This window comes from Colias philodice, chromosome 21 (assembly GCF_061535455.1).
Source record: "Colias philodice isolate Cphi_HAF_F1 chromosome 21, ilColPhil1 Martin Lab GWU primary, whole genome shotgun sequence".
Classification (NCBI taxonomy): Eukaryota; Metazoa; Arthropoda; class Insecta; order Lepidoptera; family Pieridae; genus Colias; species Colias philodice.
Genome location: NC_143106.1, coordinates 5,562,880 through 5,581,659, shown reverse-complemented (window position 1 = coordinate 5,581,659; position 18,780 = coordinate 5,562,880). Strand labels below are relative to the sequence as shown.

The 18,780-nt window shown below is 34.1% G+C and overlaps 1 protein-coding gene across 2 annotated transcripts in view; it reads left to right on the top strand.

The window, feature by feature from the left end:
* The window catches only part of LOC149478903 (small G protein signaling modulator 2-like), a 45,744-nt gene that overhangs the window by 24,970 nt on the left and 1,994 nt on the right, over positions 1 to 18,780 (top strand). For both annotated transcript variants that reach the window (XM_089708402.1, XM_089708400.1), the window contains exons 4-22: positions 1,001 to 1,167; positions 7,231 to 7,450; positions 8,686 to 8,803; positions 9,091 to 9,197; positions 9,509 to 9,633; positions 10,122 to 10,238; positions 10,670 to 10,806; positions 11,101 to 11,198; positions 11,328 to 11,466; positions 11,722 to 11,885; positions 12,576 to 12,720; positions 13,195 to 13,354; positions 13,764 to 13,953; positions 14,296 to 14,773; positions 15,115 to 15,263; positions 15,620 to 15,744; positions 16,935 to 17,114; positions 17,525 to 17,651; positions 18,257 to 18,407. In XM_089708402.1, coding sequence (XP_089564528.1) covers positions 1,001 to 1,167; positions 7,231 to 7,450; positions 8,686 to 8,803; positions 9,091 to 9,197; positions 9,509 to 9,633; positions 10,122 to 10,238; positions 10,670 to 10,806; positions 11,101 to 11,198; positions 11,328 to 11,466; positions 11,722 to 11,885; positions 12,576 to 12,720; positions 13,195 to 13,354; positions 13,764 to 13,953; positions 14,296 to 14,773; positions 15,115 to 15,263; positions 15,620 to 15,744; positions 16,935 to 17,114; positions 17,525 to 17,651; positions 18,257 to 18,407 — 3,097 coding nt within the window. The remainder of the gene's footprint in view (positions 1 to 1,000; positions 1,168 to 7,230; positions 7,451 to 8,685; positions 8,804 to 9,090; positions 9,198 to 9,508; positions 9,634 to 10,121; positions 10,239 to 10,669; positions 10,807 to 11,100; positions 11,199 to 11,327; positions 11,467 to 11,721; positions 11,886 to 12,575; positions 12,721 to 13,194; positions 13,355 to 13,763; positions 13,954 to 14,295; positions 14,774 to 15,114; positions 15,264 to 15,619; positions 15,745 to 16,934; positions 17,115 to 17,524; positions 17,652 to 18,256; positions 18,408 to 18,780) is intronic.

The window sequence follows — 18,780 nt, the reverse complement described above, 5'->3', positions numbered from 1 at the left end:
AGCGTAAATGGTTATCAGATTATGTTATTTGATTAATAAATTACTTACAGTATTCAATTTTAGAATAAAATGATGCGATTAAAATTTTCCTATTACTTATTACATAATGGATCTTTTGTGGATATAAGTTTGCGAAAATAGAGCGTAAATTCCCGTCGTATTTGTGGCGTTGGAAAAAATGGAAAATTTTATAGAGATTGATTGAGTGGACGTATAAATAAGACGAGGAAAAGAAAATATTAGCAATATCCTTAAAAGCATACTTTTAATAATATAATGTATACTCTATCATTGTGAGTGAGTAAAGTGCACTTTACTCACTCACAATGATATCAGTTTTCAAATTGTAAGTATTACAAAATTGATGTTGTTTCAATAAATAACAAAAATATGTAAATTAAAATGTAATATTTGTCCATGAATCCAATCTAGTTGTATAAAATATTCATCAAAGAAATATTACCAAAGATATTAGAGTAAAAAGAGTTTAGCTTACATGTTACATTTTTCTAAGATATCATTGTCGGGAGGAAGGGAGGAAGAACGATACTGTCTACCCAATATTGTGTGCCAATATTATGTTGTTTTATTATATTATGTTTACAAGTATAAACAGCACACGAATAAACCCGAATACTTTTTAACACAATATATTAAGTTTTTGTGGTATAAAAATTGATACAACGCTTTTTTATTTATTAGTAGGTTTAAGTACGATACATGTGTTTTAGCTTCTTATTCATGGTAAACATTTGTTCAGCCAGATGTTGCGGAGTTGTTGACAGCACTGCGTTTGTAGAGTTCATAATGATAACGCTGAACGCATGTTGAAAAGTTCTTTCTCGATGAGGGAGAAAAACACAGTTTCCTGCAGCAGTGTTGTTTAACTGTTGCTCAACATATCTTTACCGTGATACTTTACAGTGTGGACCCTATTACCTATACTGTAAACTTGTACTAAGCTTAAGGGCAAGAATGCTAGAAAAGTCTTTCTTTTTAGCATTGTCCCGAAGCCGCGCTGGTATCAGCAAGGGTGCTAGCAGCAGAAGGGGCTCCGGCGACAAGATCAGCGTCTGGTGTGGAGAGGAGGCCCTCTGCTCCAAGACCTCCTTTGAACAAGCGAGGGTCTGGCTCGCTGCTTGGCTCGCAACCGCCTCCTACATCGAGGTATGTGTATTGTGTATATTGTTTTGTTAAATTTGTTTTTGTGATAATCGTATATGATCTCCGTAAAAGGATATAATTGGGTATTTTTTTTATTTTTGAGGACAGTTTTTGTTATCTGTTTTCAAAAACAAATTTACGATTCTGATGTTGATATAGTAAATTATGTTGTTAAGCTTTGTTTTAAGTTATAAAATATAAATAAATATGAACAAAATAACAATATTTTGTTCATATTTTTAAGTCTGCATACAAAGTTGCCGTTAAAGATTAGGTTTATGTAGATACATAAAATATGTCGAGCAGCTTCTAAATACTCTATTATTTATGCCACAGAGAATATAAAATTAGACGGCGAAATTTACGACCACACTATGTTTAAAATATCCAAAACGTTCGTTTATTTAAAAAGAACGCGGAAAACAGGAAAGTAAAGGAAAAACAAGTATCTTGCTTGCTTACAAAATAATGATTTAAAATTGTAGAGAAAATTCAAAGAGAAGTATTCGCTTCAAACAAGTCTGCTTCGAGTTAATTCTCATTAGTTTTGTTCCGGAGAAAAAGGCTTCTCGCAATACGATAACCAATTAGATTACCACGTGTACCCGTTCTTATTTCCCACTCAATTGTGATTGTGTTCCGTTTAAGTTCTATATAAATAGGTTCTTAGTGATTTTTATTATTAGAAATATCTTTCAGGTTTTTTTTTATTAACGCGGATACATAGTTAATTAGTTCTAATTAATTACAATACAACCTGTTATTCATGTATGTTATTACGCCTCAGAAGAACTAAAGTATCTGATTTTCAGTGCAAACTGTTATAATTTCACACAAAACTGTTATATTTTCAGAAAAAATGTTGTATAGAGACTTGAGACTTATTTTAGCTTATAAATGAGCCAAACAATTTAACAAATCCATTTTTATTTATATCTAACTGGCATGGTAACGAAATACGTATAATCACAGACTAATAATAATATACTACGTATACAAGTATAATTATATAATTGGATACCCTACGCGTTGTAATAAAAATATTTTAACAGTGAATTCTTACTAATTTGTTGTACAAAATTAAGTAAACAGAATAAACAGAATGTGTTACCACCGAAATCGTTTTGTTGACTTATGAAGGATTTTCAACCGAATCAATATTGTTACAGACATCCGATTCGTAGCGGTTAATTGCTTTTCTTATATACTTACCTACTTTCAAATACGCATGTAGAATACATTCATTATAGATTCTGAATTGAGTTCATTATTTAAGTCGGTAAATTCAAAATACACAATATTCTGAAGAAAATATTAGGGCGTTTTAAACACTAGCGGAGTTTGAAAAAAGGGTAGGTAAATGTAACTTAAAAAATATAGTCTATTGCAATAGAAAATCAGGACATGAAAAATAGATTCTATTCAAACAAAAGGACATCTCAAAGTTAAATACCAATGGAATCGTACCGTATAATTTATTGGTAAAATTAAATTTTGCGGTGCGATGCGAAGAGGAGAAATTAGTTTTGCCGCTATCTCGCTCACCGCAAGGATATTTAATTGATACCCATTATTATTATGCAGAAATGAAAGGAGAATTTAATTGGTTTAAGTTTTATGTCTTTCATAGCGACTAATTGATTTATAAGTTAACGGTTATCCTTTCTACTTCGTATTTACTATCTTTTCGCTCGTGGTTTTGCTTGCAGAGCCAAAGGAAATTCCCATAGGAAAGAGATGTTTCAACTCGCTGAAAAGTAGCCTATTTACTATGTACTCTCTAGCTTCTTTCATATCTACAGACACAAAATCATACCACTGCGATTTGAATAAAGACAAACAAACGTACTTTCTCATTTAATGTAAAAAAAAATGTTAAGATTCTGTTCATACAACTGGTGAATATATGGTTTTAAAAGCTGTGATGTATGAAGGATAAAAGGTAGAGCTATTTAGTTAGTAGTAATTTTTCAAACAAATCGTTGCAGTGAGTGACGGTACTGTAATAAATCATGATCATAGTGTGAGTGCCTTATTCTTGCATAAAGATAATATATTGTAGAGCTTATACGCTGTAGCAAAGCACATCACGTAATATTAGCTTTAAGATAAAATACAGAGCTTATTTACGCTTAAATATTACGATATGTAAAGCTTTTTACATATTCTTTTATGAAGTGGTAACAAAGATGGTGATGAGGACAAGCTCATTTTTTTTACCAGAAAATCTCACTATTTATAGCTACCAATTAAATGAAAAAGGTTAATGATTGTTTGTTTCAATATTTCGTTGCATGTGAAAAGTTATTTCATATTTGTATGGTTTTAATCTTGTTTTAATGATTCAATACCTTTCATTGTCAGACCGTGCTTTTCAATTCCTCGTAAATTAAGTAGGTAAATATATTTTAAATATTTACAGATTAAAAGCATTTCAATGTACTATTTTGTAGTCGTAAAGTTAATTGCTGTGTGTTATGTCGTTTAGTTTGGATTGAATTATTGCAGCGCTTAAGTAATTGTTAACTATTTATAGAAGGCGGGGTATCGATTTAGCGTAGAGGTTCCTACTTCAGAAATTAAACCATTTTATCTTCTTGGTGTTTAAAGTAAGATTTTGAGAAAATGGGTTTAGTTCACGGTGTGATCGGTACTCTAATTAGTAACAGAAATAAAAAAGGTTTTTGGGTATACCTATTTGAGAGTGCGAGCTTGCCAGTGCGAGTGCTTATGTATGTTACACATACCAGAGAGGATTTTATACTTTTCAATTCTAAAATTGTCTATTTTCTTAGGCATTTTAGCCTGTTCTTTAGAACAGAATCTTTCTAGTACATTTTTAACACTCTATGATTTTGCTTCAAAATAATTCAATTGACTGTATTACCTACATTAATTATTTCTAATACATTAGTAATAATACAACATAAGCGATTATTGGATAGTCGAATATGAACCGATTCGAGTTAATTAAGAGAATAATCCGATCTGGGAATATAATCTACTCAAATGTATCAATAAAATTTTATTAGCATTCAATCCTATTAAATGATACGACTGAAGTGAGTGATTTGTATGATTGAAATTCGTGTTATATAATTAATTGATATTATTTAGAAATAATTTGGAAAATCCAAAAGTGCACGCCTCATAATTTTTTTTTAATAATTATTTATTAATTATTATTTTTGTTTATTTAATAACAATTAAACTACATCGAATCAGACCCTGAAAAATGAAAGGGTTCTATTCCTGAGCATACTCAAGCGTAAGAGAAAAAAAAAGACTCGATTAGTAAAGTATTTCGGTCGCTATCGTGTTAACAAGAAAAAGGATCCGCACATACAGACACACGGACGTCCAAGACAGAACTTTTTTAAACTGTTTTTTAACTAGTTTAAATAACAAAAATGACATCAAAAATATCATGAACGTTAAAAATAGTGTTTTTTCTTAATATGTGTGTGTATGTATTATCTTACAAGTGCAATGTATGATACATAAAGACATTTTAAGTTTGAAAAATCAGATGTTTTGCGCGAAGTGACAGTAAGTACCCACCTCAACGCTTCGCTTATGAGGCGTGCAATTCTAATATGTGAAAGAGCTTTGATAATATCATTTAACATTCATCGTATGTATTACTTTTTCCTTTCTCAAAATAACAAATGCCTATAAATTAATCATACTGAATTTTACAGTGGTTATGATTCTTTCTTTGAGTTTATTGGGTGGTTGGATTGCTAAGTTTAAATTGGACCAAGCTGAAATAATTTTACTCTAAAGCCCTCTTTCCCTTGTAAGAGTCATAATATTTTTATTTTAGTATAGATTGTATCGAACATCACAAGCCATAAGTGTAAATATTGTTTCAAAGGGATTTAATATCAATTTCGATCACAAACTCGACACGAGTGTAATAAAATCCATAGGAAACATATGTAGCCTACTTTATTACAATTATCCTTCACAAACACCACATTGTTATATTATTTACATTTTACAATATGTATTGAATATTCCACAATACTGTGAATATGCCTAATGCTTATGATGAAAATCTCACAAATACAAGCAAGTATAACACAAGAATGAATAAATAAACACGTCTTAAAAATGAAAACAATTATTATTAATCTTTATAAGAAGCATTAACCCAAATAATTAATGAATAAAAGAAATCGCGCGTACTATATATCTCAGCATTAACAGTTTTAAAGGATGAAGAGATGAGCACAAAGCCCCCTATAGCGGTATAAAATTGAATTCTTATCGGTCTGAAAGCTTTGTTGAATGGATATTGCGATTTCTCGTTTTGTAGGCTTTGATTTTTCGTTTTATAAATTATAGCACAATGATTAAAGGTTTCTTTACTCAGACCTTTTTTGAGAGCTTTATTTTTAAACTTCCTAATACAGAAGTGTTAGGTACGTTTACAAAGGGTTTTATATACCGATACCGATATCGATAAATCGCCATGTTGGATTTAATTACAGTATAATTAACGATGATGATTCATTTTATAAACAGTTTTAATTTTTTTACAATGAATTAAAAAATTACCTTTTCAATAAATTAGTTCGAGAACGTTTTGACATTTTTGAATTAAATTTGAAAGTTTTCATAAATTGTAAAAGCTTTTGACTAGTAGATTATGTAGGTAATTATACCGTCTGATTTCAAACGATTCCCGTTAAAACCTCGCTGAGTTTGGTTTTAATTATCCAGTTACTAACAGCGTTTATTAAAGTTCTCAAATCGCCAACACGAAAAAGCAGTTTTTTTTATTTCTTCAACGTTTTAAACTTTATACCACCTCTTTACTTTCCAACATTAATTTATACTAGCGGCGACGGGTATAATTAAGACAAAAGACATTCTCGAGTATCGGAAAAAGTTCCTTCTCTTTTTTCCTTGGAAACTTTTGATTGTGTTCTATTCCTATTCAACAAAAGATATTTGTATGGCATCTTGATTTTTGTTCGAGATTGAGATGGATGAAGTCATATTATGTAAAGAAAGCACAATTCTTAAATAATAACCCATCAGGATCATGTATTTTTTTCCTCCGATTGAACTTATGATAAACTTAAAAAATAAATGAGCTGGAGAAATTCAGGAAGTGTCGACCATTATTAATGGTGTAGACACGTCTTGTGTAAGGCGGTTTATCAAAGCAAACATTTTAACTATACCAATAATCGATTATATGTACATTTATGCAAGCATCGCTGAAAGGAATGTATTAAACATTGTTCAAATATTTATTTTGAGACTAAGAGAGTCATTACATAAAATGTGTAAGTCCGCTATCTAGCTAGCATCTTTACTGCCCGTAAAGATGCTTTTTTTGTTGACATGATCTCAAATTTTTATAGCAACTTTATGGGAAGCCGTAAAACAACAATAGGAATTACATTTCATTGGATTTTTATTATGTAGGTGAGAAAATATCACGGCTGCGATCCTAAAACTTTGTTAAGTGCCGTAATAATAGGAAGGAATAACCTCTAAGTTATATCAAGGTCGGAACTTATTGATTTTGATGGGTTTCCCAGCATAAGGAATTCATGAAGCGATTGATACTTTCGTGTACGTGAATATCACAATATATTATTAAGCAGTAATTTCATGAATTATTATATTCTCTTTGATAATACCTAGGGATTATAATACTAATTTCGTAAATTTCCTTAAAAGTATTTATACTCTTAAAACATTTGAAATGTCGGTACAAATACAAAATGTATAAATCGTCTTGAAATCCTTTGTAATGCTGCTTTTAAAATAAATACCGAGTTTACTCGTGCTTAGGATTTACGACTCGGATAAGCGAAATGACTAATTGGCATACATATTTATATTTAGCAAACCTGCGTGATATACGACAAAGCTGGATAATTATTAACTCAGGCCCCGGAATCACAGACACAATATAAAATCTATTGTGTCGTGGCCCGATCGGGCCGTTCGGGGCTCAATGGGTTAACAATAAGTTATACTAAGGAAAAGCGCTTTAAATGCATTCAATCAGGTACTCTTTAACGCCTATTTTTCCATGAACAGGTATCTGTGGATTCGCATCGCGTTATTTGAGCGTCAATTATCAAAAATCATAGAGCACTTAGTGAACAATGCAACGAGATATTACGAAAGGGATGCTTTGGTCGCTGATCCTGATTATGGCAGCATCCTCAGTTCGTTACTAGTGGGACCTTGTGCTCTGGAATATTCTAAGGCTAAAGCACCAGCTTGCTTCTGGACAGATCCACCTGCTGATGAATTGGTAAGTTTATAAAATTATACCAATTATAATTGCATACTATTTGTTTATTTATTATATTACTTATTTAGCTAAATATTACATATTACTTATGATAATAGGTCAAAGATATCTTTTAGCAGGTCATTAGTTTTTGTAAAAAATTTCAATCAACATCTATTGGTCAGGTTCAATCATACCTTTGACAAATTAGATTTTCAAGCTATTATAGCTTCTATACTGGAAAGAATGTGTTAGAAAAACAAAAATTAATGCAGATAGTTATATTAATGTGGTCCAAAAGATTGATAATAATTATAAATTGTTTAGGAGACCTGGGGTTCTACAAAGTGCTTAAGAATTACTTTTCACTTTCCACCAAGTCTCTTCTGAAGAGACAATACAGACATGTACATTGTACGCATTAAATGTAGGTTAACAAGCACATAATGAAAACGTAGCTGAAAATTCACACGTATTTTTGGAATACGATGTTCCTGGGTGAATACGTGCGTAAAACACCGTTTTCAGACAAAGAAGTGGAGTTAAAAGGCGAAAACTGGAGCATAAATGCTCAAAATATGAAATTATATTTGTAAGAAATAAAGAAAAGCGAGAGTTAATTGAGCCGTGATGATTTAATTATTTTATTTTTCCATCAACGTTTTATATCATCAACGGCCTCTGCTTTAAATTTTCCCATCAACAATATTCGAGAAAATTTTCACAGCATCAAGTTTTTAATTAAAAAATCTAATTTAAAATGAAACAAAACGTTGAAATTTTCTTTTCAAAGCTAAATCTACTTCATCAAGTTTTATTGAAGCATTAATAAAGTTTCCATGTTGTAAAGATCTAAGTAATATTTTATTGAATGTAATTTGCTTACGGATAGAGCTATAAAAGTTTAAATCCCGAAGGCAATGCTGTAACGATGAAACCTTAGCTCTGGGAGTATTACTTTAGATAATGGCTGTAACGTTGCGAGCATTATGATGTGAAGTTTCAAACTTGGCACGTGGGGTGGGTTGTTTATAATACATTATGTGTCCTCTACACAATGGGCACCGTTGGCCCAACAAATGATCGTCGATGTTTGCCGCCATTACGGCGATTACGAATAAATATATCTAGAATGACGGGCGAGCATAGACATTAAGGTCCTCTACACTGTCGTGATTGCCTCTACTCGCCCAACGCTGCCCATTGTGAAGAGGGCCTATTATATACAATTATACGTAATGTTGTATGTAATAAAGGTACAAAGGCATCGCATGTCTGCGGGTACGACGACACCGCCGTCTGTGAGGAGACCGATCCTGAACTTCAGGAGGAGCCTTAATGCTTCGTCTGATGATAGTGTCGCTACTAGTGCTGGTACGTTGGCTTTCTTAGTAGTAGTTAGTGTTTATTTGTTATTTTATGATTATCAGTATTTAGTCAATGGTCAAATAATCCATTTACTAGATGGCCGGTTCGATCCCATTGCAGATAATAAAGCAAGGCATTGGCTTGGCAGGGCCAGAAGGATCGTGCAGAAATTAGATAGCATTTTAATGTCATTTTATAATCCTCACGTCGATCTAAAACGATTTTCACAATTTTAATAGCTAATTTGAATTCATATGGTTTTGTTCAAAATAAATAAGTATGCATATTTTTAGGTTCCGGCAATGCGGCTGTATCTAGTGCCAAAGATTATGTAGAAAGCCTGCACCAGAATTCGCGTGCTACACTTTTGTATGGAAAAAATAATGTCAAAGTTCAACCTGTAAGTTATAAGTTTATTTAAAAATGTAATTGTAAACTTTTTTAAATTAAATTGTCAATTTAAGAGATCCTTCGAATTTGAAAACTTTGTTAAGTTTCTTTTTGTTAAATATAAATTCGTAGATACATTTTTGAACCAACTTTGAATCGAACAATGTCGAAGTTTTCTACTTTTCTTATAAATGAAAGCAATTTTATTTCAAACGAAACATATTCAAACAACGAATGTTTGTGAAGGTTGCAAATTGCATTTGAGTTGGCGAGTTTCCAATGCAAGCATATTTCATTTATTTATTGGAATTGGTATTTTAGAAAGACGTCGAGGAACCAATGCCAGGCTATCTAAGCCTTCATCAGACAGCTTCTGGACTCGTTATAAAGTGGACTCCCAACCAATTGATGAATGGGTATGCTGAAAGCGAAGGAATTGATAAGAGGTATTTAAAACGCATTAGACCAGTTTTTATTTTAGTTGTTGTGTAGTTTTATAATTTAATTTTTAATTTTATTTTGCATCATTTGATTCAATCACAGCAAAATATTGATAGATACCACATTTTTATTGCTGTTAAAATTGCAATTTGCTGTAAGTGCATTTGCATGCATACATAGTTGTGTATAAGTTCAAAATGGTCCTCCGAGCCGGATACAATTGTTACTCTGGGAATGGAGGTATAATACCTGTAACTGTTTCAACCAGAATGGTTTAATTTAAAATTTACAATTTCTCTTGAATGAATGTTACTTTTAAAATTCACCAAGAATTATGAATGTCATACTTTTATGTTTTTGCTTTGATTTCATTACTTCTATAGAAAACAAATAATAACCAAGACATAATAAATTCCTTTTTCTGGCTAAATAGTCATTTAAACTTAAAAAACACCCACACTGTACATAATAACCAGCACTAGTACATGTGTAGCCTCATCCGTTGCCACTTAGTGCATGTGTCGGCGTGTCAGAACGTGTGTGTTTTGTGCAGTGCCGCCCCCTGTACTGTGTACAGGCGCTTGTGTAAGGGAACGCTTTGTGTCGACTGGTATGTCTGTTTTTTGTTTATTCTTTGACAATTTTTTCTTTGTGTAAATTGATTCATCTAATTTTTGATTGATTCGCTGATTTTTGCTTTTAGTGTTAAGTTGTAGATTTGAATGATTATTATAGTGTGGTGTAGTTAATAATTGTACAAGACCATTTTATTAGAATAAATAGTCAGATAAATAAGTATCTTTTGTAACATTGTTAAAGTTGAAGCTATTTGTATTGTTCAAATTATATTTATCATGTTTATTATCAAGAAGTAGAAAATATAGAGTTCAATTAGTTATTCTATCATTACTGTTGCTCTACACTTCTCCCTTAAATTCCTGTAATTTACATTATTAAAGGCTAAACAATCAAAAATACTAATTTAGATACGCTTCCTAACATCAAACCTTACAAACCGATCTAAAACTCAACAACTTCTAGTATATACTGGGCGATGTCCTTACAAGTGTGCGTGTGGGAGGTTGTATACGTACACGTGCACCGCTCACAAGCGAGCGACGCGCTGATACTCGTGGGACAAGATGGCGTACAACGACCGCCTATACATTTTCCGAAAGGTGGGTTTTTTAGGAATTGATTTGTTTCAAGCTTTTGTATGGGAATAGTTTGGTGATATTAATATGCATTTATAATGGCATCAAGGTAGTTACTATAATAATCTTTTTCATAAAATTTGTTAAAAATAATATTTTGAGTGGGACAATATTATGTTTTGTACGATTAATAAATTCAAAATATAGAGGTGTCAGAAGGTTTCACATTAAAAATACCTTAACGTACCTAGGTACTTATAAATTACTTACTTTTCTAGAGTTGAAATAATCTATGTATAATTTTTTTCTACGATCAAGGTGGTCATCTGTTGTCGTTCTTAAGCAACTTGGAGACTGGTCTTTTACCACATGGGCAGTTGGATCCTCCGCTTTGGTCCCAAAGAGGAACAGGAAAGGTACTATATTAAATAATGTTTTCAAAATATAGAGCCAGTAAAAAACTGTTTCGTTTGCACTAATGATAAGTGTTAAGTTTTTAACTCCATCAGTATAGATAAAATTAAAAAATACTCAAACTATTACAGGTATTTGGTAGAACCAAAGGCAGAAGGCGTCCAATGCCAAGTCTGTGTGAAAGTGGTGAGACAGAGGAACAGGAGTTTGATGAAGTGGCTGGAGACTATGTGTTCCGTATTGTGAATAATGCTATTGCTGATAGAGAAGGTATGTTCGTTCTTTATAAGAATTTTTATGTTTCCTATTTTGTTATCAAAAGTTTTACACTTATTCATTAATCTTTTGATAAAATTTCGACTTCTTCAGTATTCAGATATTAGATGGGTAGGATTTAGGGGCATTACATTTAGGGACATTTTGGGAATTATTAATTTAAATGTTAATAAGTCTGTATTATCGTTGATCAAAGTTTGGCCAATCTTTAAAATTTCTACGACTTAAAACAAATTTGACCTATTCCAGCGATGAGGCATTCTCTCCTAGAACGCGTGATCCAATCTCCACCACGAACACCACGACGTACATTAGCCTCGACTTCAACTACTTCATCTGACTCCAGCACAATGTCGGTCGACTGTCCTCCTATTATTGGCAATTTGAACCAGACAACACATACTATTGAGCAGGTAATTTGGATGAATGGTGCTAACGGGGTTTTTTTTAGGTTTTTTGTTTTCGTTAGCCTTTTAGGACGTCCACTGCAAGACATAGGCCTCCCCCAAAGATTTCCACAACGACCGATCACCAGTGACCTGACTCCAGCGGCTATTAAGTAAGTAAGGTTAATATAATTGAAATTCAAGCCTCCAAGCTCAACTACTTTTACCATCTCCAATAGCATATTGGTGGACTCACCTGTTTTTGACAACTTAATCGGATAGCCATCATTTTTTCTCACTCCAGCTGGTGCTATCCGGTGGACTGTTCATCTATTTTTGGCAACTTGCAACATTTCTTTTATTAAATGTTTTTAATTTTCTAACTATAATTGAATCCTCTATTTACCAATAAACTTAATAATTCTGACTAACATATTAACGTAATAACGTTTTTAAAATCGTTTTAGTCGGGTGACATGTTCAGAAACTTGTGTCACACCAAAACCTCACGAGCGCGATCGCAGGTATAACGAGAGAGAGACGGACCGATCTCCCGTCTCATCTCGAGCGCTGCCACCAATAAGACGTTATCACGTAAACATCTCGATCGTAAACCTACTTTACAAACAACCAATTTTTTTTTGCCTAGTTTGGGGGTCAGAGACTTCAAAATTTCAAAATGGATCTTTTGTCAATAATTTTTTTTTCTTAAATTAGGTGGCGTCTATAGAGTTGGTTTGCAGCACGATGCGGCGGCAGATAATATCGCGCGCGTTCTACGGCTGGCTCGCGTACTGCAGACACTTGTCCACCGTGCGCACGCACCTCAGCGGGCTCGTGCACGCTGCCATTGTGCCCGGAGGTAATTATACAAGTAAAAAAAAAACATTTTACTTGCCTTTGAACATTGTTTAAAAGGCTACCTACGTTCAACATTCATGCGGCGTTCACATTCGTTCCACACAGGAAGCAGCCTCGCGAAGCGGGTTGGTAAGAAGGAAAGCGCCGCTTTTCCGCCGAGCCATGTAGACACAGACCGTACCGCTTCACATACAAGTTCACATAGCATTTGTTTCATTGGACTGCTGATTCTATGTAGATTCGCTTAGTAAATTTACAACGATAAGTTTAACATTTTACTTACTTCATGCTTCTCAAGTGTCCTTTGATAAGCTCGGATCATCGTTTGTATATCTTTAGAAAGGAAATTATAAATGTAGCTTCTTGATAAACTTCAAGCATTTCACAGTAATTCTTTCTTCTCGAAGGAAACTCCCAAAAGTAAATTGCTATTAAAAAACACTATGAGACAGTAAATTTACAAATATTGTCTTAGATGGCGCAGAAGACGGTCTAACAGAAGAGCGATGGCGCTCAATGATGGACGAAACCGGCGCCATTGCAGACAAGGACGAAGTGTACCGACTTGTGTATTATGGCGGGGTACAGCATGACATACGGAAGGAAGTGTGGCCTTTCCTTTTGGGATATTATGAGTGAGTTTTCTTTAGACATCTAAAAAAAATACATAAAACATATTTGGTAGGTAGAGATTGGTAATATACAAAATTTAATTTGATTAGACTGCTATTATGAAACTTAACAGTATTAAAGTTGAATTAATTTTTTTATTGAGGCTACAATTTAATACAGTATAATTAATATGCGGCTGACTTTCCAGCTTAGAAAAACCTGTGTTTAAGAAGGCAGTTCCTTCCTAAGCAGAACATCAAGAACAATTTTTTTTTTAAATAAAATGAACTGTCTAATAATATTTTATTGTGTTCACCATCTTCTTAGTCCTTCGAATCTACTAACGTACTTCTCACTGTTATACTCCCGATTTCTCAAATCTGTTTTGTATTACACCCAGACGAACCATTTATATTCAACCAATCCTTCCAGATTCGGCACAACATTCGATTCCCGGCTCGAACAAGACAATACATACCGGCGGCAGTACGAAACCACGATGTCAGAGTGGCTCTGCGTAGAAGCCATTGTAAGGCAGAAGGATAGAGAAGCTACTGCGGCTTCTATAGCAAGGCTCACGGAAGCTTCTGGAAAGGGGAAAGTGGAACCGGAGGTTAATGAAGTGAGTAATTTATGATAATTTTTGAAAAAATTATTAGGGAATTGCAAATAATAGAAATGGCTAGTTTTGTTTTGATGAATTATGTGTGTGGTAATGTTTTATGTTTGTTCATTGATGCTGAATTGTTATCTGTTATGTTCGCCAAATTCTTTTTTTAATTGATAGAGATTATGATAATAACGATATGGAAGGGTAAATAGAAGAAATTAGAACTAACTTCAAAATAGATTTTGAATGAAATTAAAATTGTTATTACATTTCACATAATGTAAAACGATATAGTCAATTCAATAAAAATGTTTTATTCGAATTTTATTTTATTAACCAAATTATTGATTAAAGGTATTCGAGGATGACTGCAGCGTGATCTCAGACAATCCACCAATAGTGTCCCCAGAGCCCAGTGAAACCGAACAAAAGATTACAAAGCCGGTTCTATCCCGAGCGCCAAGTATAGATGAAGTTGACAATATCGAAGTGGACAAGAAACTTAACGGAGAGACTGATACTTGTGATTTGGATATATCCTACGACCATGATGACGACGAAGTTTGCATTAAAAGCGTGGTAGACAACCCTGATATGAGGAGAGAAAGTATTGCTGAAATAAAACGGCTAGCTGAAGGCATTGTACAGAAGGGCGATGGGAGGGGTCTATTGTGTAGTGTGGATAGTGCTAATGCTAATTTAAATGGGGATAATAAGAGTATGGAGGAAAGTCAGCCGTCGCCGAATCATCACACCACGCATAGCGTTATTGTTACGAATCCGTCAGTGGATTTGGCTGTCACTGGGTCACCGGCGTCTGGAGGTACAACAGGTAATGTAATAATTATTTTAAATTCACTGATACAAGTGAAACTTCTTTAGGCGCGTCGAGAGTAAAATTTCAAGAACGCATCATGGCAATACCGTCACTTCATGGATTATGGTGACGATTTTGCCAAAGAAATTTCACTTCTGACACGTGTGCTCGACACACACCCTTTTTTTTAATTCTTGATCCTCGTACCTAATTCCAATTATTGTTAAGGTTTGACTGCTAGTTTTTTTATTATTCCTGTATTTTCTAGCAATTAGGTATCTTCCAGTAAAAAGATTGAAGTATATGTAATGTACTTTAAACCTAATAATAATAATTGATCATACAATTACTTCCAGCACCAGCAAGTCCAGCTCGCAGTCCTCTAGGAGTGTTACGAGAGGAATCTCACTCAGCAGGCGCATCGTTTGATGCGTTAGAACCAGATCGTACTGACGCGCGATCCAACTGCGTGTCACCCGCTAGTTCTAATGGTGGCGTATACTCGGTAAATATACACTTTACATACTCGGTAACTATATACTATTCACCTATTCACTTTAGAATTACACTTTGCACTACATACTTTAGAATTACACTTTGCTCGATACACTTTAGAATAACGTTACCATTTGCAATTTGGGCTAGTAGATAGAGACAATATAAGGCACCAAGCGTCCAATTATATTTAGCAATATGACTTTCCTCCTATTTATGACATGTTCACACCTCACATACCACACTCTTATAATGTAAAATAACATTGTTAACATAACGAAACACATAATTGTTGGTATCTAACATCCAACATTATTACATTAATATAAATTTCTTGTATTTGAACAATACAAATGTTTGTTTCAGAATGAGCTAGTAGAGAGCTTTGCTTTGAATCTCCATCGAATAGAGAAAGACGTCCAACGGTGCGACAGGAACTATCCATTCTTCACTGATGAAAACTTAGACAAGTTGAGGAACATAATGTGCACGTAAGTTAGAAAATGTGTAAAAGGTTAGATTGTTAATTACTTCTATCCTCCGGTGAAAGAGAATTTAATTGCAATTAATTGTCTATTATTTAGGTAAAAAAAGCAATAAAAATAATTAAAATATAACTATTTTACAACTACTTGTTTTTGAATCTTTAAATTACAATAATTACGGTACAGTCGCACACGCGCTGTTCACGGACTTGATGTGACAGGCTAATGACACTAATGACTGACTGATTTCCCGTATCTAAGATAGAACGCAACTTGTAGTACACTGAAGCTGAACGCGCCACACGCACCGTACGCGCCGCACACGCCGTACGCACTGTACACGCAGTACGCACTGTATGCTCCGTACGTACTGTACGTTCCGTAAGTCCTGTACGTTCCGCGCGAACTGTACGCTCCGTACGCACTGTACGCCCCGTACGCATTGTACGAACAGTACGCATTGTACGACCAGTACGAAATGTATGCTCCGTACGTACTGTACTCTCCGTACCCACTGTACGCTCCGTACGCATTGTACGAGCAGTACGTACTGTACCCTCCGTACGCCATATACGCTCCGTACGTACTGTACGCGCCGTACGCACTGTACTCCCTATACGCATTGTACGACCAGTACGCAATGTACGCTCCGCACGCGCCGCACGAAGCGAATCTCATCCAATGTTTTAAAAAATTTCCGTTTTTAGGATTCCGTACCCAAAGGGTAAAACAGGATCCTATTACTAAATATTACTAAGCCTCCGCTATCTGTCTGTCTGTCTGTCTCCAGGCTGTATCTCATAAACCGTTATAGCTAAAAGCTGAAATTTTCACACATGATGTATTTCCGTTGCCGCTGTGCAGTTGACGGCTTGAAGCGGTCGCGACTGCTCGATTCCGTGTACGGTAGTACATGAATGTCTATAGTTCACCGCGCGGTAGCGGCTTCAAGGAGTCGGTCTCAACTCTCAACTGCTTGAAGCTGCCCGTGTGCGTTTTTTTTATTTTTTGATAGACCTGTATGTTTTTTTTATCCCTTTCACACCCACTTGCCAAGTTAGGTGTGAAAGGGGTAAAAAACATACAGCCGTCATTCAAGGTCATATTTTCTTGTTACAAGTTAATGTTCATACTGAAATCTCCAGTGTATTAGATATAAGCTTGTCGTAAGTGTCTTTAGAGCTCGTTCCCCACAGCTACGTGTGGGAGCACCTGGACACGGGCTACATGCAAGGCATGTGCGACCTGGCGGCGCCGCTGCTCGTCATAACGCGTGACGAAGCGGTCGCACACGCGCTCTTCACGCATCTGATGTCAAGGGCCAAGGACAATTTCCCGTCTGGACAGGCTATGGACGCACATTTCGCGGATATGAGGTGAGATAAAATTGGTAGAAATGTTTAATAATAATAAATGTTTTATTATTTAGCTCATAGTTTAAGTTCCGTTTAAGTATTGGTAGTTATCGACTCCAATGATTTTGTAAAACCATATTTTTCAAATGACTGCTCATTCTTTACTATTTTTTTTTTGTTAATCAAAAGTAAGAACATGGTATAACTTATCTCTCTCGGCCCTGCATAAAAATTAAAACTTGCCATTCGCACAGATCGGATGTTATTATTTTCATACGAACATACAAAATCCGGCTCGAAGGACCCTTTGACAATTTATACAAGCTACATATTAGGGTCATCTTTATGATCATTTCATTTACAAAAATAATGATTTGTCTCTGTTTTATAATTCCAGCTGGTTATTAAAGTTTTATAAAATCATTTTTCAGGTCATTAATCCAGATCCTAGACTGTGAGCTATACGAGCTAATGCACGCTCACGGCGACTACACGCATTTTTACTTCTGCTACCGCTGGTTCCTTCTCGACTTTAAGCGGGAAATGCTCTATCAAGATGTATGTTCGTTTCAATGTCTTATATTTATATTAAATATTCTTATGTAATGTATTTTCAGCTCAGGTTAGTTATGTTGGTTTTATACATCTTGAATAACTTCAAACAGCAAAAAACTCACTTTGATTGACATTGAGAGTGAATAAAAGTGAATTCACTGAAATCATTTCACTTTATACATAATATAACGAATTCAAATTCAAAAGTATATCGGGACTCGTCCGGTCGGCACGAGCACCAATACTCGAATGCCCTCGCGCTCCAACAGTGCCATGTCCAAGCGCAACTTATCAACCGCTTGCGTTCTATGTGAGCGGGTATCCCGACATATTTTTGTTTAACATATTTTTTTTGGATTTTGACGAAATATTAAATTTTATATTCCAATATCTGAACATTATAGACATTTTTTTTTATTTAAAATATATTAGTTATATTAATATTTAATTTGATTTACAATCCAACCAATCCATTCTCTATGCGTGTGAATTGTGATGCCTAAAATTTATAAAATTACAATTTATTTATATTTTCCAATTTTACAGAAGAATTCTTCTTCTATTATTATTCTTAAATATAATTAATTACCTTCTTATAATATTTTCAGGTTTTCTCAGCCTGGGAACTAATCTGGGTGGCTCGGCACGTATCTTCAGAGCACATGGTGTTATTCATTGCACTGGCTCTGCTTGAAACCTATCGAGATGTTATACTAGCCAATTCTATGGATTTCACTGATATCATCAAGTTCTTTAATGGTAAGTTTTTTTTCTGTTATTGATAAAAAAATAGAAAATGGTATTTTCCTGGCTGGTACTCTCATGTGTTATTGTTTTTGTACTGTAAACTATTTCGTCAAATTCATTCAATTCATTGCATTTGCGAATTTTGATTTTATTGCTAGTTTGAAAAAAAAAATGAAAAAGTTTGAAGAAGTTTGCATTTTAAACATATATTATGACCATAATTAGATAAAATGATCGTTGTCGATGTATTTTATTGTGAAATCCGACTCGAAGGACCAACGTAGCAAATTAGAAACACTGGGAAAATTATAAGGATATTTGTCATAATGTTCTTATTTCTTTAGCTTGACCTCGAACAATTAGGCTATTTGAAAATTATCTAGGT